This window comes from Phaenicophaeus curvirostris, chromosome 3 (assembly GCF_032191515.1).
Source record: "Phaenicophaeus curvirostris isolate KB17595 chromosome 3, BPBGC_Pcur_1.0, whole genome shotgun sequence".
Taxonomy (NCBI): domain Eukaryota; kingdom Metazoa; phylum Chordata; class Aves; order Cuculiformes; family Cuculidae; genus Phaenicophaeus; species Phaenicophaeus curvirostris.
In genome coordinates this window covers 35,247,972-35,272,255 of record NC_091394.1, presented here as the reverse complement: position 1 = coordinate 35,272,255, position 24,284 = coordinate 35,247,972, and the positions used below count along the sequence as shown (strand labels likewise).

Below are 24,284 nucleotides of genomic sequence, written 5' to 3'. Positions count from 1 at the left end.
GCACCCTGGACCAGGCTTTGGGATCAGTCCTGACCCTGAATTCCCATGGTAGGTGGGGGAAAAGTTGCACACACAGCTCACACCTCTGTGCCTCCACACTCCCAGCTCTTGGCTAATGGTAACACTGAGTCCAGGTAGTTACAGAGGGCTTGCTTAGGAGCTCACAGCTCCGAGACTACAGTCACTCCCGGGTTGGGTTGCTTTTCCTCACATGAGGGTAGAGAAAAGGAATATTGGCTTTTGGACAGGAAAATCGTGTTCACAGGGACCGTGTTTAGGTGACGGTTAGCTCCCATTCAATATGCAATACTGCATATATCCCTGTCTTGCTGGAAAAGTGTTAGTACACAGACAATTATTTCCAGGGCAGACGTGCAAGATGTGGGGCTAAGCAGTCATACATCTGGCACGGGTGTCCTCTGACGCAGGGAGGGCTGAATCATCAAGGAAGGCTAAAGGAGCTTCATGTGATTCAACAGCATTTCAATTTGAAGTGAGGGCTTCAAAATCATTTTCTGACAAAGTGAGTTTTCATTCTTTTACCAGTTAGAAACATTTTGTTGAAGATCTTTTTCATTTACTTTGTTTTACCATTTTTGCCTGGGTTCCCCCGACTCCAGCCCAGCCCTCTATATGAGAATGACACAATTACAAACAATATGCACCCTGCACAGCACGTATGTACATCTGATTGGATGGGTTTCACCTCCGCAGTGTTTACACATTTTTGTATTTCTCTTCACAATATTGAAGAACAAATATCAGAAAGCTTATTCTCAGTTACTTATCTAACGACACCAAGCAAAGCCAAGTATCAGCAAGAAACTGCCTGTGCAATGAGCTGCAGGGGCAGCTGGCAGCACAGAAATAAACAGCCAGGTGTTTGGGCATTGTGCTCATTAGCAGTTAATCACACTGGGAAGTGTCAAGATACACACAAGCAGCTCCTGTACCACAAACCACCTATACTGCTGTCAGAGGAAACAAAAGCACACACATGGAGACCAGCGTGAGATACCAGATCTTCACCATGCAATCCAGGCTCCTAGAGTTCACTAGTTTTCCAGCAGATGAATCTGCCTCAGGCTGCGCTAACATAGAAGGTAATCACACAACTGACATATTTCATATGGAGTTATTACACCTCATCAGCTGCTTATCAGAAGGGCTCTGCTACAGATAACTTTTTCTGCTTAGAGTCCCATGACAAGGCAGTGGGACAGAAGGCTGTGGCATCTCTTCCACTGCAACCCAAAATCTTTGGAGCAACCCATCCAATTCACTTCACAAGGAACAACTTTAGCAGAAAATGCCAGCCTGTGCTTCCAGGCAAGGCAACATAGAATAAAATCTCCATTCCTTGTGAAATTTGCTCAGTCTCCCATCTCTCAGAAAAACAGTCAAGTAGAAAAGTGAAATAATAGTGTTTTGCACCTGTATGCATCCATGGCTTCCCAGGAAGAAATTCTATGACAAACACCCAGGAGAGCACTTCAGCAGGCTCTCCTTTCCTCCGCAATACTTCTTTTGCACAGACACAAAGATGAAGGCATAAGCCTTAAACACAGAAAAGCCACAGCTGTGTCCCCATTACCAGCTATGATGCATCTATTTTTAAAGCTTATTCCACGCACACAGCAGCAAGTCCTCCAGGCCTGATTTGTCTCTAGCCCTTGTCCTTCATAAAGAACACTTCTTTTAAAAAGAATAAAAAAGGTTTTCTAAATGCAAGCTTTTGCACAAATAGGAACTAGTGAACTTTTCACTAGTTAGTTGTTGGACTGGGCCATGGTGCACCTAGCCACTTATTCTGACAGGGGCAGATGGGTATGTTCAGGGTAAGCTCACAAACCTGACTATCCCTAGTGCTCACTAGGACCAGGGATATTAGGAAACACGGCAGGTGAAAGAAATTAGTGGCAGGAAAGGGGAAGAGGTGACTCAGATCTGCAGATTCCCTGGGTGAGGATTAAGGTGATTAACATTTACAAACTACCAACCGTAACAGGAAATTTCAATGGAACCAATAGACTGAGCGGCAACAGATTTAAATGGAACAGATATGCTGTATGCATCAGCTGTCTTACAACTACATACCTATTGGACGTCAAAGTAATCCTTGATTTACTTAACAACTTCAAGAGAAAAGAAAGAGGGAGAGAGTCCTGTTGGACCTGCCAGATGGGGAGTGTTTGGTGTAGAGTCTCCACGAGGCTTGTGCATGCCCCTATTTACAGACCTCAATCCCAGAACTTCTGGAACGTTCTTCCCCCCAGCTCCAGGAGTTGAAAAATCCCATAAGGCAGAGCCTCTGCACTCACCGTACAATTGCTCAGGGCTTGTCCCTTAATTATGGAAGTTGCCATTAGCCTGTATCTGCAGGTTCACAAATGTATCTTCAAGACATCCTGTGGCAGCAGGGTGCAGGCTTTCCTCACCTACTGTATGAAATGCATTTATCTCCATGTGGGACACCTCAGGAAAGCTGTCACTGCATCCACCACTGAAGTACTTGGGTTCCTAGGAAAAACTGTTCCTGTTCAATATCTGTATCTTGACACAGCACCCCCAGTCAGTTGTGTCCTCTACCCAGAACATGAAGCACACACTGAACTTCACCAGACTCACACTCTCCTCTCAGCACGCTTTCCACTTTCTTCTTTTTTCCCTAGGACAGGGTCACCCTGCTGTCTCTCACAATTAATTCTGAAGCGTTCTCCACTCCTGGTTTAAGTATGGATGATAAGCACATCTCATCTAACGTGAATTGAGAGGAAAGGTAGTGGAAAGGGGAGAAAATCTTGTGGGACTGTTGTTCACTGATGTGATGGGTGGATCCTGGTTAGTCAGCCTTGGAGTGGAGTCTGGACAATAATAAAAAACAGAAACCCTGACTGATTTAGGACCTAAATGACACATACACAGTAGGGTGGCTGCAGCCAGTCCTCCTGCTGGCCATGGGGTCAAGGTTTCTTCCTCCTGCCTGAGGCCCTGTGGGGTGGGCAGGTGGCCACAGCTGTAGTGGTCCAGCACACGGGCAAGGAGCCAACAGTTTCAGTAGTGGTTCCATGCCCCCAGCAGTACTCCTGCTCCCATGGAGCTGCTTGCCACCAGGCAGGACTGGAGTGTAAAAAGCCAATGTCAGCCTAGCTGGGTGGTTACAGATGGTCCAGTTTTTAATCCAGACACATCTATACTCAGTCATGAGTTAGATGGTCTTGCCAAGCGCTAAGTATCGTTAACACTAGAGCAGCAGCCCTCCAGACCCAAACAGGAGAAAGACTCTTCAAGTGCACACCTGCAAAGCTGGGATAAGCCTTATTTTCCTGGCAAGCATACAGGCAAGCCATACCGACAAGAGTTACTTTTTTAAAGAAATGCCAGCAGCTCTCTAAGCGTAAATGTTAGATCTGCTAATAGAGACTCAGTTACTCCTAGGTTATAAATGAGGGGCTCAATAAAGGGAAAACAGGTTCCTCCAAAGGCTTGTGCAAAGTGCTCCCTCCATCTCCCTTAGACTGATTCATCAGCAGGATAATTCAATAAGGCTCCAACTGTGTATATATCTTATTGCCTTTCTCAAGGATTTCTGTCTTTAATGCAAAGCAAATGTGATGTAGGATGCCTGTCCTCAAGCCTAGTATTAATAATGAGATGAACACTTTAAAGTAAGCTGATCATAAGCCTTTGTTTTTACCTGCTTGGAGCCAGCAGTATTTAGACCGTCTCTGATGAAGTGGCATTTCACCTCACACCTCTACAAAACCATCAGAAGCTTGAGGACACACAGTTGTGAATTGGTTTATAAGAGATTTGGACAGCAGGCAGCTGCCCTTGCAATTATACTGGGGGAAAAATAAAACACAAACCACAAATCCAAAGCATTTCTTTAAGGTGCTGTTTACAAGATTACAGTATGTTTGTAACCCTGATATGAAGAAATGCTGCGGTGGTGTCTTCCATTTTGTTTGGATTTTTCTTAAATAAGGTGAGAGATTAAAAAACCAGATCCCTCCTGGCACTTTTGAGATCTCCTTTCTTGGGGTAGATAATTTTTGAGGTCACTTTCCTTTGCAAAGCAAAATACAGTGTTCCTCCTGTGCTGCTGAGCAACATGCAAGCCACCCTGGACAGACTACCATGTGTCCTGTAGCTTTTTTGGAGCGAAGCATATGGCCAAGGAATAAGCAGGCTCAACACCTGCAAACACCAAGAGAATTACTAGAAACAGCGACAGACAGCGCGACCTCGACTGGCAAAGCTTGAAGGCCCGTGCCATCTAGTGGTTTACTGGGAGAAGTCTCAAGATCGCTACCTCTTGTCCTTGCGGGAGACTTCAATCTTCCAGATGTCTGCTGGAAGTACAAAACGGCAGAAAGGAAGCTGTCTAGGAGGCCCCTGGAGTGCGTGGAAGACAACTTCCTCACACAACTGGTGAGTGAGCCGACAAGGGAAGGTGCCCTCCTGGACCTGCTGTTTGTGAACAGAGAAGGCCTTGTGGGGGATGTGGCAGTAGGTGGACACCTAGGACAAAGTGATCATGAGATGATAGGGTTTTCTGTTCGGGGTGAAGTGAAGAGGGTGGTTAGCAGGACAGTAGCATTAAATTTCCAGAGAGCAGACTCTGAGCTCTTCAGAAGGCTGGTTGGCAAAGTCTCATGGGAGACAGTCCTTAAGGGCAAGGGAGCCCATGAGGGCTGGGAGCTCTTCAAAAAGGAAATCCTAGCAGCTCAGGAGAAAGCCATCCCCATGTTCCGGAAAAAAAGCCAGCAGGGGAAAAAAACAGCTTGGTTGAGCAGGGAGATTTTGAGAGATATCAAAAAGAAGAGAAATGTCTATGAGCTTTGGAAGAAGGGACAGGTGTCTTGAGTGGACTACAGGGAAGAAATGAGATCGTGCAGAGCAAAAATCAGGAGGGCTAAAGCCCGGCTAGAGCTCAGATTGGCCAAGTCAGTGAAAGACAACAAAAAGTCTTTCTACAAATACATTAACAACGAAAGGAGGACCAGGGAGAATACTCAGCCGCTATTGGATGCAAATGGAACAACTATGACAAAGGATGAGGATAAGGCTGAGGTACTTAATGACTTCTTTGCCTCAGTCTTTAATAGTAAGGAAAGTTGTTCCCTGTGTGTACATACCCAGGAGTTACAGGAATAGAACGAGGCTCCCATGATCCAAGAGGAGGTGGTTAGAGACTTGCTTGCCCAGCTAGACACCCACAAGTCTATGGGGCTGGATGGGATCCATCCGAGAGTATTGAGAGAGCTGACGGACGTGTTTGCCAAACCCCTTTCCATCATCTTCTAGCAGTCCTGGCTGACTGGGGAAGTTCCACTGGACTGGAGGCTGGCTGATGTTGTGCCCATCTACAGGAGGGGTCGCAGGGAGGATCCAGGGAACTACAGGCCTGTCAGTCTGACCTCAGTGCCGGGAACAGGTGATCTTGAACAGGCTATCATGAAGCACATGCAAGAGAACTGGGTGATCAGGCCCAGTCAACACGGGTTCACAAAAGGCAGGTCTTGCCAGACAAACCTGATCACCTTGTATGATAAAGTGACTCGGCTACTGGACGAGGCAAAGGCTGTGGATGTGGTCTTCCTGGACTTCAGTAAAGCCTTTGACACAGTTTCTCATCCCATTCTGCTTAGGAAACAGGACAAGAGGGAATGGCCTCAAGCTGTGCCAGGGGAGGTTCAGGCTGGACATCAGGAAAAAATTTTTCATGGAAAGGTTCATTTGGCACTGGAACAGGCTGCCCAGGGAGGTGGTTGAGTCCCCATCCCTGGAGGTATTTAAAAGATGGGTGGATGAGGCGCTGAGGGGCATGGTTTAGTGCTTGATAGGAATGGTTGGACTCGACGATCCTGTGATTCTGTGAAAAGCCAGTCCCAGCGCTCCCTGTCTGTAATACTAAAATCCTCCAGGATTTCAGACTGGATCTGCACTCTAAGCATTTGACCTGCTTAAGCAGCCAGTCCAGGGATAAACACTTTCCCCTATCCATGCCATCACTCCAGGATTCAGGATAAACATGAGGACATACTGGAAATCAGAACAAGGAAAAGCAAAATCAAGTCTGCCCTCAGCATCTAAATCCTTTGGAAACTGTAAAAACCAAGAGTGCAATAAGCATCTATGGTAATACATATACCTTGCAATTGTTGGATAAACCTTTTGATTTTGGAAAATAGAGGCTAACACAGGGTCATTAGAAGACCTGCAAATCAGAGCCACAAAGTGAAAATCCCAGCTCCCTGCCTTCTGCCTTAGCATGTCCCCTTGGCTGACTTGGAAGAAGGATGAGCATTTTCCCACATGGAAGCACCTCTGCCACTCCTTTGTGAATGTGCCCCCCACCTCACTGGAGCCAGAGGTCGACCAAACCAGTTCTGTTCCTGGAGACAAAGGTCCAGTTCTGCCAGGATCAGAGGTCACAGCAGCCACAAAAGCAAGCAGGCTTCAGCGGGGGGGTTATCAGCATTAGAAAATGCAATTGATACTGCATACCTGCTACACATGGGCTAACCGTGCTGTCTCTTAGAGCTGCCTGTTTGTGCCACCCTGAGCTGAGCCCTGCACCAAGCTCGGCCCTCTCACAACCGATCAGATCCCCTGGCAGTGTCTCCTATTCCTCCCATGACATTCTCAAGGTAGGGTCTTAGAGGACTCAAAGGTAATAACTCTTCACATTCTTAAAAGCCAAAACCACTCATATGGGAAACAACTGGTGTGCAAGGGACTTACTTTCACGTGTTGTACTATGGCAAGGATGTTGCCTGTTTTAATACAGAAAAGGATAACACCTGAACAGTTGGCATTGAAGGGATGATTTTTGACACAGGAGCTGCAATAGCTCAAAATCAGCAAGTTCTCAGAAAGACAGAAGGTTCTTAATTAGGTCCTTAAATGAGTGGGACACTGTGCTAGGAAGTTCAAGACTGATTTTAATAAAAATACTCAGCACTGGTGAGACCGCTCCTCGAATCCTGTGTTCAATTCTGGGCCCCTCACCACAAAAAGGATGTTGAGGCTCTGGAGTGAGTCCAGAGAAGAGCAACAAAGCTGGTGAAGGGGCTGGAGAAGAGGCCTTATGAGGAACAGCTGAGAGAGCTGGGGTTGTTTAGCCTGGAGAAGAGGAGGCTGAGGGGAGACCTCATTGCTCTCTACAACTACCTGAAAGGAGGTTGTAGAGAGGAGGGTGCTGGCCTCTTCTCCCAAGTGACAGGGGACAGGACAAGAGGGAATGGCCTCAAGCTCTGCCAGGGGAGGTTTAGGCTGGACATTAGGAAAAAATTCTTCACAGAAAGGGTCATTGGGCACTGGAACAGGCTGCCCAGGGAGGTGGTTGAGTCACCTTCCCTGGAGGTGTTTAAAGCACGGGTGGACGAGGTGCTAAGGGGCATGGTTTAGTGTTTGATAGGAATGGTTGGACTCGATGATCCGGTGGGTCTCTTCCAACCTGGTTATTCTATGATTCTATGATTCTAAAAATATAGCTCCAGTGGGTCAGCCTAGCATAGTGCATTACCAGAATTTGCTTCAAGCCAGAGCTAGTGCTATTTATGAAGAAATGCACTTATTAAAAGGCGTTCAACTGCCCTAAAGACATTCAAATCCTCTATCAGAGATGAAATTGAGACCATGTCCAGCAAGCTATCCTCTACTACAGTGCCAACATTCAGGATGAGTCCCTATGGCAAACACAAGCAGCAGGGGCGTGGAATACTTTGCCATCATTGTCAAAGTGATCACACTATGACCTCATCCCATTCTCCCTTAGCCATCAGTCTCTTCTCTACCAAAGTTAAAGGAGCATTTGTGTTATCCATTTCATGGGGCTTTTCAGCTTCCCCATACAAATGCAGGAAAACAAAGCCCAAGTTATGTTTCATCTCAGCATCCCCATTTGTAAAAAACTCAGGATGTTCATCTTGGTTGGAGTTCTGCTGACGAAAGGTCTGTTGCCTTCAAGTGACTTCTGCCCTAGATTTCCATAGCTGCAACTCCTCTAAAAGGTGACTACACCCTAAAAGCCCTCAGACAGTAGGGCTGGTTAGTTCTGTTCATTCCAGGAAGCTGCTGTCGCCCCCCAGGTCTATCTTCTCATTCCTTTTGCTTGAAGTAGTTCAACATTGCTACACGTCACTGCAAGCCTTAGACCAGATGCAAGACCTCCTTTTCCTTTTTTCAGCCAACAAAGCAGTGTGAAAAAGCCTCCATTCTATGCAGCTTTCACAGATAGTGTTTTATTGATTACAAACAGCCACAGGGATAAAAGAGACACTCAAAACATAAGTCTCTGATCTACATGAAGAATATAGCTAATATACATGTCTTGAAGGTTTACTATAAACCCCAGCGTATTTTACACCACCAACTTCAAGTCTAATCCCACTTAAAAAAAAAACCTTCAAGTATTACCTAAGCAAGATGAAACACTGTTTCACAAAGGTTGTGTATTTTAATTGTATAGGATCAAGGCCACAGGAGAACCCTGAGGACAGCACATAAGTGCCTGTGGGAACGGAGCAGTATCAGCTAAAACAGCCTTGGTGAGACTTTGGGCAGAGCAAAGTTACACCACAGCACCTTTATTCATCCTGCTGAAACAGACCACAAAGGTTTCCTTGAGATCAGTACTGAAGTAGAAAAGCAAGCATGTGTTGAACAAGCATCTGACACTGGTATTACCCCAGCTAGAACATGATTTTTGAGAAGTCTTCTTTTGTTATGTTGCACACTCAAACAAGAAGTCCTATTTAACAGGCAATATCCCATTCCAAAAAAATTCAGAAAACCACTCAGGTCAGATATGAATATCAAGTCTAGTTACTTTATTTTTCATGTGTGCAGTCAGTTAAAAGAACAGTTAACAATGAAAACAGACACCACAGAAGCTTTGGGTACAGTATTGTAACACTGACAGAGCAAATGACCACACTGAACACGTTATTAATGCTGGTCATTTCCAAACAAGACAAAATTACATATACAGATCTAGTTCAGTGTAAAACCTGATATTAAGCAGCATGTTGCTCACAAATTGCAGCACAGTGTATGACATTTACTGCAAATAGCTACAGCAGCAGTGCTTAGTGGCTGAACTGCGCAGAATTAGTCTCACGGGCAAACATTGAATCACCATGATAAAGCACTAGTGGCTTCCTAACAGATCTGAATTATGCAATTCAGCATGAACAAAATTGTTTACACTCAAATTTAGCAAAAAGCAACTTCTGTTTTTTCCACCAGTCTACACTGTGTTTGTTCAAGCCTCCATTGCAGTAACTGTTTTCAATTAACTGTCACATACGAGTAATTACTGCTTAGTCAAAGTTACACAGCCTCTGCAACAAAGGTGATGTATTTAAAACACGAACCCAAAATACATTCGAGAGAATGGCTGCAACAATAAGGCAATAAACAGTTTTAAAAATAGATTCTACTAAACAAAACAAGACCAAGTGTGTAACCAGTTGCCTTCATACTGTTTCAGACTTGAATGGGTCAATTCAAAGTTAAGTGCTTACCCACCCACATCTCAGAAGCACATTGTTAGAGCTAGTCAAAGACATGAGTATATTGGACTGCCAGCAATCGTAACCCAGGTCTTATCACAAGGATACTTTCATACATACAGCTTCAGTTTTACAGGTTTGCATGAAGTGCCCTGTACAAAGATTTTACTACAGACTCTTTCAGGAAAAACTATACATTGACAGAAGACATCAGCATTACAAAAATCCTTCTGAAATGTATAACATAAAACTTTGGCCTTCTATTGATAAGATCATTAGTCATGCACTAGGCAGACAACATTACTGGCAGCTATATCACAGCAACATTAAAAAAATAGCAACACGTTTAAAAAAGAAGACTGAAAATAACTTTGGGGAGTGAAATGTACACCTACAGACAGCAAGAAAGGGAGAAGGAAGTTGTTTGGCTAGAACAGATGAGTTACCCAGAGGTTCCTTGTTCATCTTATTGCATATTTGATCAGTGTCAGCATTCAAACTCACATGAATTTCTCCTTCATTAACTTGCTCCAGAGTCTTGACTCTTGCACCTTTAGATCTACCCTGACTAGCTACGTATATTGCTGTAACTCCACATTTCTTCACAGCTGCTAGAAGCAGAGAGTTCACTGTTACTTATCTCAGCTAGCAATACTACGAGCAGCAGCCTGTTGCCATCTTATGTGCACTGAAGTCTAGGTAAAAACAAAGTGCAGTGGAGTGTCAATATCCTATGTCAGTACAAAAAAACAAGAAAATCTTTATTTGTAAGTCTATATTAGCAAAGCTGAAGATGCTAAAGATGTTTAAGAAAAATGTACCAGTACTTTGCTAGCACTGCTAAACTGAAAGTCTCATTATGCGAAAAAAATGTACAGAGAGAAGAATATTGCGATATTAAGCTGTGCAAGGCAGACAACCGAAAGCAGCAGGGAAGAGAACCTGATTGCTTTTGCTCAGCTTGACTAAATGGTAATTTTACTAATTTAAAAAAACACCCAAACATCATTAGGCGCTTCCTTGCCAGCAGACACAGTAGAAGGAGACTCTCCATATTTCAACATGTGTTTAAAAGATATGTGCATAGCACTGCCTAATCATGCTTGAAAATGTAACCCTGAAGACAAAGCATGCTTATACATACATGCTAGTAAACAAAACAAAGACTTTTAGACTCCAAAGGAAGGTCAGGGCTGATCTTGTGTATTTTAATACTGAAACACCCATATCACTTTATGAAGTGAATGCTTTCATTAGCTTTTGAACAGTATTCACAGATGACAAAACATAAAGGCACTGAAAGAGTGCTGTTTTCCCAGATGTAGGCCTACTTGAAAAAAAAGCTCAGTGTTGCTGGTTTTAGTCATATAAACCACAAGTTTGGAAGTCATAGGTTAAAACTTCTTGACAGCCGAAAGTAGAAGACCAATTTTGTAGTGTTCCTTAAATTTTTATACAGGCAACAATGATCCAAACACCAACATATATCCAAGCTCTGAGAGAAAACTGAAGCTGTTCATCATGAGACACATTGGTAGTTCCCTCTCATACACACAGAGATGGTACGTGCACATTCCTCCTCTTTCCAAAGATCTCGTGCATCAGTCTTCAGAGTTGCTAGATAAACAGAAGTGGAGCTCTTCATTTTTAAGTGCAACATCAAAATAACCATATAATTCATTCTCAAAGAAAACAGGAGCAACTGCTTATTACCAGTAAAAATCAGTAAGTCCTCCAGCAAACATGAGGTACCAAACTCATCACTCTAACACTATTAAAGCGTTACAGTGACATCTACCAAATTGGTCAGAATGCCTTCTCTGGTTCCAGGAAAGAAGTTACGTCAGGTACCAGATACCTGATATAAATGTTTACAGCGTGAACTGGAAGTGCTTAGTACCCAAAAACCAAGGGTGACTCTTCAGAATACTAAACAGCGAGTACATAACCTAGGCACCTTCCCCACTCCAACACAAGTTGGACTTAAGAGTAAAAGGTTCAGGAAAAACCTACAGAAACCTAGCAGGATTGTTTAACCTGTAACCCTTCTTATGCAAAAAGCAAGAAAACAGGTCTTACCACCCAATTGCTTTTTCTGCCTTTTTTTTTTTTTTTAAAGAAGAGGATAATTAAAACCTCCAAATCATCTGTATCTAATATTGATTTTTCATATTTCATTTATACTTTTTATATACATATGAACATAACTAAAATCTCATTTTAGAATACTTTCTAAAGCAGGATAGTCTTTTGATTGTTCTTCAAGTTCACATGCATTCTCAAGGTTGAAAAAAAAAATATATTCATATATAGCTAAGGAAATAGAACTCAATTTCACTACATGTAGTTACAGTGCTGCAAAGAAATAATAATAATTTAGAAATCATTTCAAGTCTGAAATGTTTACTATGTTCAGACTAACACAAAGGCTAAGCCTATGGTCCAGGACCTGTTATTAATCTATGCAGACATCAGAGCTACAGCAGCTCAGCATTTTTCTGATGAAGATTTCACTCCGTCCTTCCTTTCTTCCAGTATTCTATGACTTGCTGCTGAAGTCCTCCCTGAACCTCTATAAAAGTAGCATATATTGGTAGTTCAGAAGCAAAGGTCCACGAGTATTAATATTACCTCTTAAGTCAGTTTTTCAGTAAGATCAAACCACTGAACAACACAGTGCAGAGGTGCTTAACCATTCATAGTCAGAAGGTTCAGTGGATTACTTTTAAGTTGCCTCTTCTGTAGGTGCCCTTCGCTGTCGAGCAGATTTTTGTCTACCTCTCTGAGGCGAAGGTGGAGTCTCCTGTTCAGCTTCAGTCTCTGAAGGCTCATTGTCCCCCTGTTGGGACCCTGTATCACCTATCAATTCTCTCAGGAATTTGAATTTAGACAAAAACAATTGCCAGACCACGTACCAGCCTGCAGGGAAAGAAAAAAAAGGTACTGCTTAGTTACTTCATATAAATCAGTAGTCAGCTCCCAGACAAAAGTATACCAGAAAAGTGAGAAAAACATTTTGATCAGCTCCCATTCTCTAACTGCCAGCACGCCGCCTCCTTTCTACAGTCCTATAAATACAAATTCTACTTGATAAAGTTTGTCCTCAACTGGAAGCAATCATTTAAGCTCCAGGCAAGGACCTACACATTCCGAGTTGTACTGCCACAGCATGCAGTGGAAGAGTAATCACTATTGCACAGATAAACATCTTAAAGATCAGGAGAAAAGGAATTTTTGTAGTTATACCTTAAAAAAAAAAAAAAAAAAAAGAGGACTCAGGGTTCATTACACAGGCACTGTGAAAAGGCAGTACTACTCTCACTCAGGAAACACATCATTCTGAGAAACACATTTTAAAAGCTGCATTACATAATCGCTATGAAGCTCATTTGTGGAGATCCTGAAACTAATACTATGTTTTAAAATAACTCCTACTCTGACCTGCCCAAGCTCACTGAGAGACGACATCCCCCAAATTCAAGGTGTTCCCTCACTTTGGCCAAATCCCATTACAGTAAAATTAATATTCTCTGGTAAATTCGTGTTCTGCTAAAATGCTCTAGGTCTCAAAATTATGAAAATAAAGAATTGAGATGGCCACATTTCTAAAATCTCACTTGAAAAAATACTGAATATCCAACTCCTCCCTCTCTCATGTGTTTCTCTAACAGGTAGCCAAGGAACTTTAAAAAGCAGATATAAATATACCTAAACCAGATGCTTCTGTTCAAAAGATCTCCCTTATCTAAGCAGTTAGGTTGAGGGAGACTGGAGTTTTACCCATCTGCAAACTAATGATGTACCTTTCCCTCTAGCTAACCAGTCAAGTTTGATCATCTACAGAACATGAATGCAACCTGTCTGTGAAACACACGTAGTAGCATAAAATTTAAACAGCTATTTCAAATGCTATATAAGCATCATTTGCAACAGAAAAACAACATCTGCCTTCAGTACAGCTATAAAACAATACTCCCCTTCCCTGTTCAGAAGGTCTTGGTAGGTATTCAAGCCTACTCTGCTAACCTACGCAAACACAAAGAGCCCTATTTTACAGGGCTAGGGAAATCCATCCTGACAATTCACAGCTGTCAGCAGAAAGATTTCTATGGACAGACCACAGGGGCATATTAGGGAAGGGGAGGAAAGACTAACAAGTGGCATTTCTGTAACCACAGCACCACTATTTTTCTTCCTCTTCTGTAACAAGTCATGCCAATATGATCAGGCCATTGATTTGGACAAAAACAAAACTCCACCCTTCCCTCCTGGAGTACTTTTCACATCCTGCAGACTTTTAATTTCCATAACTTCTGTGCTGCTGAGGACAGTAGGAGGAATGCTTTTACATGACAACCTTTTAGAGTCTAAATTCCTAAAGTCTACATCAAGCATTTCCTTTTCCAGTAACACTTAAACCTTTAAATGACTTGTGGTTAAATTGAGTCTGATGTTTGACAAATGCATTAAATCTCCTTGCACCTAAAAAAAACCCTCAATGGCAGATGTTTGGTTTTAGCATCTTTCGTCTTTCAGATCTAGAAATAAAATTTGAAGCAGCAACTTTTTGAAAGTTGTTTCCATTGAGGGATATTTCAGGTCTCCGATCTTCAATGCTTTATGCATTCTGAAGATCATAAATCAACCCACTCTCCTCATGGGTCTATGCATCACTCAAAGTAATGAAATCTCCAAAAGCCATGCTTATGTCTAGTCCAGATAGGAAAGAAAACACATAAAATATTCCAAGTGAATATAGGACACTAAGAAAGTAAGACCTAAGCAGACCATTACAAACCATTTAAAAATATCTTCAACTCCTCAATTTGTTGACTGAGCCAAAATTTGAGACCCTAGACTTAGAAGTACACGAAAAGAATGTAGTACATTCTACTAAATCCACTTCAAAATACAGGGGGAACCCTCAGCCAAAATTTCTTTGGTTAGGTTTTTGTTTTGTTTTTATTTGTATTTGTTTGTTTAAGATCCTATCTAAAACACCTGCAAAGTGAATTATTGTGTAACAGACCATTTACTTACAGAGAACACCACATGGCAGGGCGAGGAAGAGCCAAAAATATCCAGGGCCTTCCCAAAAAAGTTATAGGGCACCTGACAGAAGCATAACTTGAATACATTTCATATAAATAAATACCCCATTAAGGCAGTTATTTTAATTTAGGCTAGATAAAGGGGAACATGGGAGGGGAGAAGAGGAAGAAATATTAGAGAATATTCACAGTTCATTCTCAGACACCCTCAAGAAAAGCAGCATTCCTGCCCCTCTCCCCCCATATTTGGATTGAGTTAGAGCACAATGGTCTGAGTATCCAAAATACCAACTATCATAAACAGACTTTAGCTCAAGAAGACAAACAAGGCAGTGTAAATCAGTCAACAACACTGGTTATAGTAGACAAACAACCAGAGCAATAACAACAGACAGGTGAAATGAACCACAATGCGGTGCATTGAAAAGAAAATTACAACAGGCTTAGCCAGCAATAATAGTGGGAGGGCAATGAGGGATGAAAACTATAATAAGAGTTTCAAAACCTCACAAGATCTTCCAGCCTGTACTAGACACGTCTAAGTAATAGGTAATCAAAGCAGAAAGATTTCTTTCTTTCACTTGCTCCAGTTACAGTGCTAGCTTGGATAGGAAGTTAAAAAAAAAATCCCCAGAACCAACACATTTGTCTGAATCAAGTTAAGACAGCCTCTTCAGCTGAGACTCCCTGTCGCCTCATGGTTACTAAACACTTGAAGAATTTCCTTACAAATAACCAGACTAATACCAAACAGAAACAAGTTATTCTGTGTAAGAAACACCCTCCCAGCAACAATATCAACTAAATCATAGAGTGGTTTGGGTTGGAAGGGACCTTTAAAGTTCATCTAGTGCAACACTCTTCCCATGGGCAGGGGCACATTCCACTAGATTGGGTTGCCCAGAGCCCCATCCAACCTGACCTTGAATATTCCCAGGGCTGGGTCTTCTAATACCTCTCTGGGCAACCTGTTCCAGTGCCTCACCACCTTCATTTCTTCCTTGTATGTAGTTTGAATTTTAGTTTAAAATCATTACCCCTTGTCCTGTCCTGTCCAAAAGTCTGTTCACATTTCATAAGCCCACTGTAAGTACTGAAAGGCCACAATAAGGTCTCCCCAGAGCCTTCTCTTCTCCAGGCTGAAAAACCCCAACTCTCTCAGCCTTTCTTCATAAAAGAGGTGCTCCATCCCTCTGAATATCTTTGTGGCTGTCCTATGGACCAAGTGCAACAGGTCCATGCCTTTCCTGTGCTGAGTTCTCCAGAGCTGGATGCAGTACTACTGGTGAGGTCTCACGAGAGCAGAATAGAGGAGGGAGAATCACCTCCCTCGACCTGCTGGTCACACTTCTTTTGATGCAGCCCAGGATATGATTGACTTTCTGGGCTTTAAGTGCACCTTGCCTGCTCACATCCAGCTAATCATTAACCAGCACTCCCAAGTCCTTCTTGGCAGGGCTGCTCTCAACCCCTTCATCTCCAGCCTGTTTCGTGCTTGGGATTGCCTTGGCCCAGATGTAAGACCTTGCACTTGGTGTTGTTGAAGCTTATGAGATTCTCACTAGTCCAACTCTCAAGCCTGCTGAAAGTCCTCTGGATGGCATCCCGTCCCTCAAGTGTTTCAACTGCACCACTTGGTTTGGTGTCATATACCAATCTACGGCAAATACACCATTAAACAACACCACACACATAGACAAAGCCTGGAGGCACATTCACAGTCTTGAGTTACTTCTGAATCAGAAGATAATGCATTTTCCATTAATTTCTCAGCCTCTTAAGAGCATATTGATATGGTAACACCAGACATCATGCCATACTGAAAAACTGTAAGTTACACAATAGTGCATTTTAAAAAAGAAAATAGTTAACTCAAAATGCACAAGAAAGCTCAACAGGGATTTCCACGCATTCTTGTCTTTATATAGCTCAGTTTACCTTTGCATTGACTTTGCTGCAGAGCTCTTCCTGGAGAGTTAACTGATACCATTTGTTTGGATCTAAAATGCTTCCACTTCGTTCAGGCAAGCCACTCTCAAAGAAAGGCTACTGGTTTAACTTCACTACACACAAAACAGGTGATTTGAATCAGCTTTCCAGTGCTTACTTTAATTTTCTTTAGTCCCTGGATTTACCTTTTCAAATCACCCTTGGCTTGACTGAAACTGTGGAAGTCAAAACAGCATACCCAAAATCTTCAGCAAACAAATAGCAATGGCATACAGGCTATAGTATATATTTTCACATTAACTGGTGAAAGAAGTTGCCTCTCAAAGCAAGCCAGGTCCAACAGCACATCACTGCAATGCAAAGCATGGTGCTACAGCTCTTGGTGTAGTAGACACCTGAATCCAGAGGGAGTTGGGAAATTCTGTATACCACAAACAGTCAGTATTTTGCATCTAAACTGCAGAGTTTAGTACTCACTAAGATCTGGAAGCCACCAACTCACTTAAAATGCCACAGCCAGGTGCCATCCAAAGACATTCAAGCCACACTTGGCATTATGCCATCAGTATGTCAACCCTCTTATAAATCATGATACAATGTGTTTGTGAAGATAGGACCATGAGTCAAAGCTACTTTTACTGACTCATAAAAAGATGTATTTAATATCAGGATGTTAAATGGATTTTATGATTTGACTACATTTCATTAAAGCTAGGTTTTTTGATAATTCTCACACCATCTCTTTACTTCTTTCTCTTTGCACAGAAACTAAATGATCTGACTACAAAGTTACTCCCCCTCAAAAGGTGAGGAGTAGGAGTCTCAGGTCCATGTGTTTCATACACCTTATACTGGCTTGTACGCATAAGCTAAAAGAGGGAGAGTCGTCTTTACTGGAGCACATTTTCCTCTTCGAGTTGAATAATGAAGAGCAAATGAAACAAACAAAAAAACCCATGAGGACTAATATGGAGTGCTGTGGTAAAGCAACTTGATTTTTCTTATGTGAAACATAAATGAAAACAAGAAAGTAAGGAAAGTGATGCAGTACTGGCAAAAAAAAACCCAAAACCAGAGTCAGAAGATCTGGTTTCTATTTCTGACCCTAGTATGGACTTCTTGTGCAGTCCTGCAAGATCATTTTACCTCTGTGACCCTACAGATTTGAAAATAGGATGTTACTACTCCAGCATATAAAAACTACTTTAGACCTAGGGCATCACCAAGGTGAATGTTGCCTGTATTCAAATGCTGAAGTGTCCATCACACAAAATCTTAAGCCGCTATAGCTGGAAAAAAAGAATCACAGAGCTCCAGATGCTAACACGAGACTTGGGAGAACGGGGTTCTACTCTGAACTCTGTGTCAGATTACTTCTGTGACCATGGACAAGTCACTTTAATCCTGCGCCACTTCTAAGAGGCAGATAATAGACTGCCATATGGACAGCTTTGCTATGAAGAAGGTCAGATGGAAGGAAGCATACACTACTCTGATATTGGAATAAAAGATGACATCTGGAGATGCGGTGCTTGGTTCTCCACAGCTTCTTAAACCTGGTCCTGTTTAATGCAACACTCTACCACATGCTGCTTGCCAACTGATCACAAGGAAACTTGCTGTCCTCTGTTCCCCCACTTATGACAGTTTCAAAACTCAATTTTAAATTAAAGGGCATTTTCTCTTTATTGCTGACCTAATCAAGCATTACTTTCTTCATATTTTCAAGTATTTTACAAGATTCACTCGTTTAAGACAGTTACAAAACTGTTAAAGCATAGTATTAAAGAAGAGTTATTTAGGCAGAACTTAGGGCTCAAGCGTTTTCCCATCTGCAACCGAGTGTGGGCTTGGAAGCAAACCACGGAGTACTGTACTTTGAGTTAGATGATTTCTGTTTTAAGGTCGTGTCTTTCAAACCATATCCCATTATCCTCTCTTGCCAATTAAGAGGAATGCTTCTATCTGTTCTACTGAAGGTGGTTGTACAGTTTCACATGGCTCCATGCATTTCTACATTATGAAAACAAAACAAATATGCTGGGGTAAGCAATACTAGAGTTCACCTTGGTATTTTATCTTATCCTGTATCCTTGACTATGCATGAACTCCTCCCATCCACAGAGGAGCATGAAATACACAAAAGGAGCAATGAGACCACCAGAGAAAAAGCACAGAAAGGAAATCAGAAAAGGCGGGAATAAGAAAGTAGAAGCAAGTTACTTTTGTCCCACTTTTAAAAGAGCAACGGAAAAAATGCTGTTTACAGTCCCTCAATGGTTTCTATGTCAGATGTGATCAGTTTACAAATAGAGATGTTTTAGCTGCAAGCCTTTTGTGCATCCTAACAAATTCTGATTAACACTGAAAGCACGGCTGTAAGCATCCAAAAACATTAAAAAAAAAAAGAAATCAAGTCATTTTTCAAAGTACTGCCTAATTCAGGCATAAACATTTGCTTTTTTCATGGCTGAAAAGCTGGTCCAAATAACTTGATAGTTTGTGCTTTGAATTTTGCCTTCTCACTTTATAAAGATGATAACATTAATTTCCCCCCCCATTACTGAAATGTCGATAGCACTCATCACATAATATTTGTGATATGTAGCAGAAATCCACATAACTCTAGGATGCTTCCTGGATATTTAAGTCCACTGTTCTCTGGAAGCATTCACACCACAAGTCCTTTCATAAGCCACTCAAAATCCAAGTTATAGCTCTTCAGGTTCTTGACCCTGTTAAGACCTTTTCATAAGGCTGTTTCAATACATCTCTGATGGTTGTAAATTATTCTTATCAGATTAAACTTAAGATCATACAGCCCTTCTTGCATCAGGTTTGTCCATTAATTTGTATGTCTCACTGGCTGGCATTTACTCATAGCTTGTCATACATAACACTCAGTCTGCCTGGCAGTCTAGTGGGCTGTAAAGAATAGAGTCCTGTAGGTATGAGGGCGGATAAGAAACTGCCTATTACTGGCACAGATAAAAATTTAAATTGGAAGTAGCTCGTACTCATTTTTTTCTCTGTAGTGGTCCTGACGCTGTTTTCCTTGAATATTTCCCATTAATAAACATGGCACAAGAACTAGAAGTGTACCAAATTTAATTAGTAAATTGTGATGGAAAAACCCCCACCATTATAAGTGCCATAAATCATTATCAAATCCCATCAAGCCATTTCTAACAAGGTAATAGTTCAAATGCCCCAAAAAAGCAATGAACGTGCCAGCTTCTTGTATTCAGCAGTTCTGACACCTAGGTGACTTTTAACCATCATCTTCCAAGCTCTCATACTGTTGCAAGTAAAAATACAATGAAAGATTTAAAGCAAAGTATTCATTGAATTCAAGCTGAATGCACTACACAAAACTCCAAACTGCTAATTATTTATAAGCCACTTAAAAACAAAGTCACCTATTAATTCCTTTTGCTCTCTTTAAGTAAGAATGCACCAGACAGATGTCTAAGTTTGCAGGCAAAGCTAAAGAGATTCTTAACATTTCAATTCCTTTTGTCACATACAGACAGAAGTAGGAAAGTCTGGAGAAAATGGTCCTCCTTTCCAATTTTGAACAGCATGTTCCAAAATCATTTTAATCCTTCAGCAAGAGAGTAAGCAAAGACCTCATATGCATACTCTGAAAACATAAAAACCCTAGCAAGCACCACATTTCAACACCCAGGAGATAAAAAATGGCCAGGCAACACCTAATAGAGCATACAGAAGCCTAAATTAAAAAAAAACAATACCACTCAAAACATCCACTTAGGTCACCATTTAGTCACCAATGGACAGTACGGGATGCATAGGAAAAGAGCATAAGACAAGGGAAAGCACACAAGGTGCACCCTCACATACAGATAACTGGGACTGCAAGGGTATTTCAGAAATTCCCTTATCTGAGTGTTAGTACTATGGCTTAAAGATGTTAACTCTTTTTCCATGAACTTCAAATACTAGAAGTTTCAGCATCCAAAATACTATTTGTTAATGAGCTTGCAATTTATTTCCCAGTTGTGTAAAAGAAAACTCTCATTTAAGCCTGTTGCTTATCATTTAACTTCACATACTCCAATTCCTCTGTCATGACGAAATTTCATAACCAATCCAAGTTCACCTTTTTCATTCGAGTCAGTTTTATAACTGTCATTGTTCCTTCAGAAATATTCCAGGCTAGACAGATGTAACCTATTTAGAATTTCCTCACGTTGACATTATTATGTTGCTCTCACCATCCTGTTTTTTTAAAAAAAACCAAAACCTAGAAGTTTTGGGTTTTTTCTTATTAATGTGTATTACCTTATTTAAAAATACACAGTTTGAGACATAAGCACATGGGACATTTCTGTAGCAATATGCTATTTTTCATTTTATTTTAAACATCTAACATTTTATTTCCCTATTTGCTTGCTACAAACCATTAAACAGGTATTTCCGAGAAATGCTTGCAATTACTGCAGCTAATACTTCCTTTGGGATACTAAGAGTTCAGTTTGAAGCCATTATATTTCCCCACATAAATTACACATGGATACATTTCACACTTCTTACATGCATTACTCCATGCATGTTAATACTGGAATTCACCTCCCATTTTATTACTCTTGATTTTGCAGTACCTTTTCACAACACACTGCCATTTTGACCACAATTTTAAATTTTAAGTATTAAATGATAGTTGACTGTTCACTTTGCTCCCTTGGTTTCCAAAATTAACTTATATATCCATCTGACATTTGTTTTTATCACATAAGCCTTTCACCACAGACTTTGAAATAGTTTTTTGGTGGAGGTGTTTTTTTGAGGCATTTAGAGATCCAAGTTCAGCATATTGATCCCAACGCCCACACACACTGCACTGCTGATTCCTTCCAAGAACTCCAACAGATCTGCAAGTCATTCCTCCCATTGAAATAACCCTTCTCTCTGCATTAAAAAAAAAAAAAAAGTCACAGAATCAAACAATGGTTTGGATTGGAAGGGATCGTAAAGATCATTCAGTTCCAACCCCCCTGCCATGGGCAGGGACACCTCCCACTAGACCAGGTTGCTCAAATCCTCATCCAACCTGGCCTTGAACACCTCCAGGGATGGGGCATTCACAGCTTCCCAGGGCAACCTGTTCCAGTGCCTCACCACCCTCACAGTTTCTCCCTAATATCTAATCTAAATCTCCCCTCTTACAGTTTAAAACCATTACCCCTTGTCCTATCACTACACACTTTGATGAAGAGCCCCTTCCCAGCTTTCCTGTAGGCCCTCTTTAAGTACTGGAAGGCTGCTATATGATCTCTCCGGAGCCTTCTTTTCTCCAGGCTGAAAGAGCCCAACTCTCTCAGCCTGTCCTCGTAAGGGAGGTGCTCCAGCCCCTTCGTGGCCTCCTCTGGACTCGCTCTATGAAGATCCATGTCCTTCCTGTGCTGAAGACTCCAGAGCTGGATGCAGTACTCCAGGTGAGGTCTCGGGAAAGCAGCGTAGAGGGGCAGTATCACCTCCCTCACCTGTTGTTTATACTGCAGTCCAGGAATGCAAATCTTAGATCCACGTAAGAAAGAAACCTCCTAAGAGCTCTTCTCAACCTATTCCAGCAAACAGATGTCAACAGCCGTGGGGTACTAGTACAAAGTTACTTCTTCCATTCCCTGGCTTTTCATAGAATCACAGAATGGTTTGGGCTGGAAGGAACCTAGAAGATTGTCAAGTTCCAACCCCTGTGCCATAGGGGGGAAGGGGGAGCAACCCCCCTCACCACTTCAGACATGGTACATTTCAGACCCATAAACAAGTTGCACAGAGTGACTGCTCAGCAGATCCCTAATAAATCTGCCAGTTACTGATTAGTCACCGATTTAAGCTCTGCAAGGATTTCAAGGCTCAAAATTACGTGGAAACAAAAGAGAAGGACACCGTGAACCACACATGCTCCCCAACACCCTGGGGGGTTGCGCCCTTTCATTTCTTCAGCCAATCTGAGCAGAGGAACCACCAGAGACTGAGAAAACAATGGAAAGGGAGGTGGAGTGGAGGGGGGATGGGGAGGAGGTAGGGGCAAGGGGATGGAAGGGAGGGGGTAGGGGCAAGGGGCTAATGGGGGAGGGGAGGGCGCGGGGGGTGGAAGGCGGGGAGTGGGGGACACACACCAGCACTGCACAGCGAAGCCAGCCCAGCCCCTCCCTCACGCCCTCGATGAGCGGGGGGGACTCACCGCACAGCATGAAGAGCAGCACGCAGGCCAAGGTGGCCACGATCACCAGCAAGGTCAGCCCGATGCTTTGCCACATGGCGCCTCCCCCCGATCACGGCCGGCGGCAGCGGGGGCTCCCAGACGCCTTCCCCGCCGCTCGCCCCGGTCGGGTCCCACGCGCGACCGCGAGGCCCCGCGGGCGGGGGGGCGACCGGTGGCCCCGCAGCGAAGCGCCCTCAGGGCCGAGAGGCGGGCGAAGGCCCCGCCGGCGCCTACGGGGAAAGGGAGGCCCAGCCTCGCATCGCTGCCCCCGCCGCCACCCCCCCGCGGAGGGGAGGGGAGGCGGGGCGGCTCCGCGGCCCGGCAGGGAGGGCGGGGGGAGGCTGGGATCCCCCCCCACCGGGCTGAGGCGACGGCGACACCGCAGCCCCGCGACGCCGCCTCCTCCCGCCGCTTCGCCGCCCGGCGTGAGGTGCGACGGGGCGCGCCGTGACGCGAGGCGGAGCGCGGGGCACGCTGGGAGTTGTAGTTCGACACGGACTACAGCTCCCAGTATAGAATCATGGAATCGTTTAGGTTGGAAGGGACCTTAAAGATGATCCAGTTCCAACCCTCCTTGCAATGGGAAGGGACACCTCCCACCAGATCAGGCTGCTCACGGCCCCAGAGATGTGACATCCGTGACTTCTCTGGGCAGCCTTTTCCAGTGCTTCATGACCCCTCAGTGTAAAAAATTTCCTCCTAACGTCCAGTCTAAACTTCTCTTGTTTCACTTTAAAACCATTACCCATTGTTCTATTGCTACAGGCCCTGCTAAAACGTGTTTCATCTTTCTTATAAGCCCGCTTTAAGTATTGAAAGGCTGCATTAAGGTCTCCTCAGAGTCTTCTCTTCTCCAGGCTGACCAACCCCAACTCTCTCAGCCGGTCTTTATGGGGGAGGCGCTCCAGGCCTTTGACCATTTTTTCTGGCCCTCCTCTGGACCCACTTCAACGGATCCATGTGTTTCCTGTGCAAAGGGCTCCACAGCTGGCCACGGTGTTGCAGGTGAGGTCTCACCAGAGCAGAGCAGAAGAGGGAGAATCACCTCCGTTGACCTGCTGGCAATGCTTGGTGTCACCCAGCATATGACTGGCTTTCGGGGCTGCGAGCACACATTGCCAACTTATGTCCAGCTTCTCGTCCACCAGGACCCCCAGGGTCTTCTCTGCAGGGCTGCTCTCAATCTCTTCATCCCCCAGCTTGTATCAACACTGAGGATTGCCATGATATGGGTACAGGATCTTGCACTTCACTACGTTGAACTTTACGAGGTTTTCACAAGCCCACTTCTCCATCTTGCCAAGGTCCCTCTGGATGGCATCCTTTTCTTCAGTTGTGTCAAGCTCACCACTCAGCTTGGTGTCATCCTCAAACTTCCTGAGGGTGCACTCAATCCCATCGTCTGTGTCACTGGTGAAGATATTAAACAACACCAGTTCCAGAACAGACCCATGAGGGACACCACTCGTCACTGATCTCAGGTCTCAGATTGCTTCTCATCATGCTGTGATTTAGGTTTAGTAAGGA

At 43.2% G+C, this 24,284-nt stretch overlaps 1 protein-coding gene across 1 annotated transcript; it reads right to left on the bottom strand.

Moving 5' to 3' along the window:
• Positions 1–8,825: 8,825 nt before the first annotated feature.
• Positions 8,826–23,120, bottom strand: SMIM13 (small integral membrane protein 13). The gene is made up of 2 exons (XM_069853702.1): positions 22,737–23,120; positions 8,826–12,443 (listed from the first exon to the last, which is right to left on the bottom strand). Exons 1-2 carry the CDS (start codon positions 22,810–22,812, stop codon positions 12,250–12,252), a joined length of 270 nt encoding a protein of 89 aa, XP_069709803.1. The 5' UTR covers positions 22,813–23,120; the 3' UTR covers positions 8,826–12,249.
• Between the last annotated feature and the right edge of the window lie 1,164 nt (positions 23,121–24,284).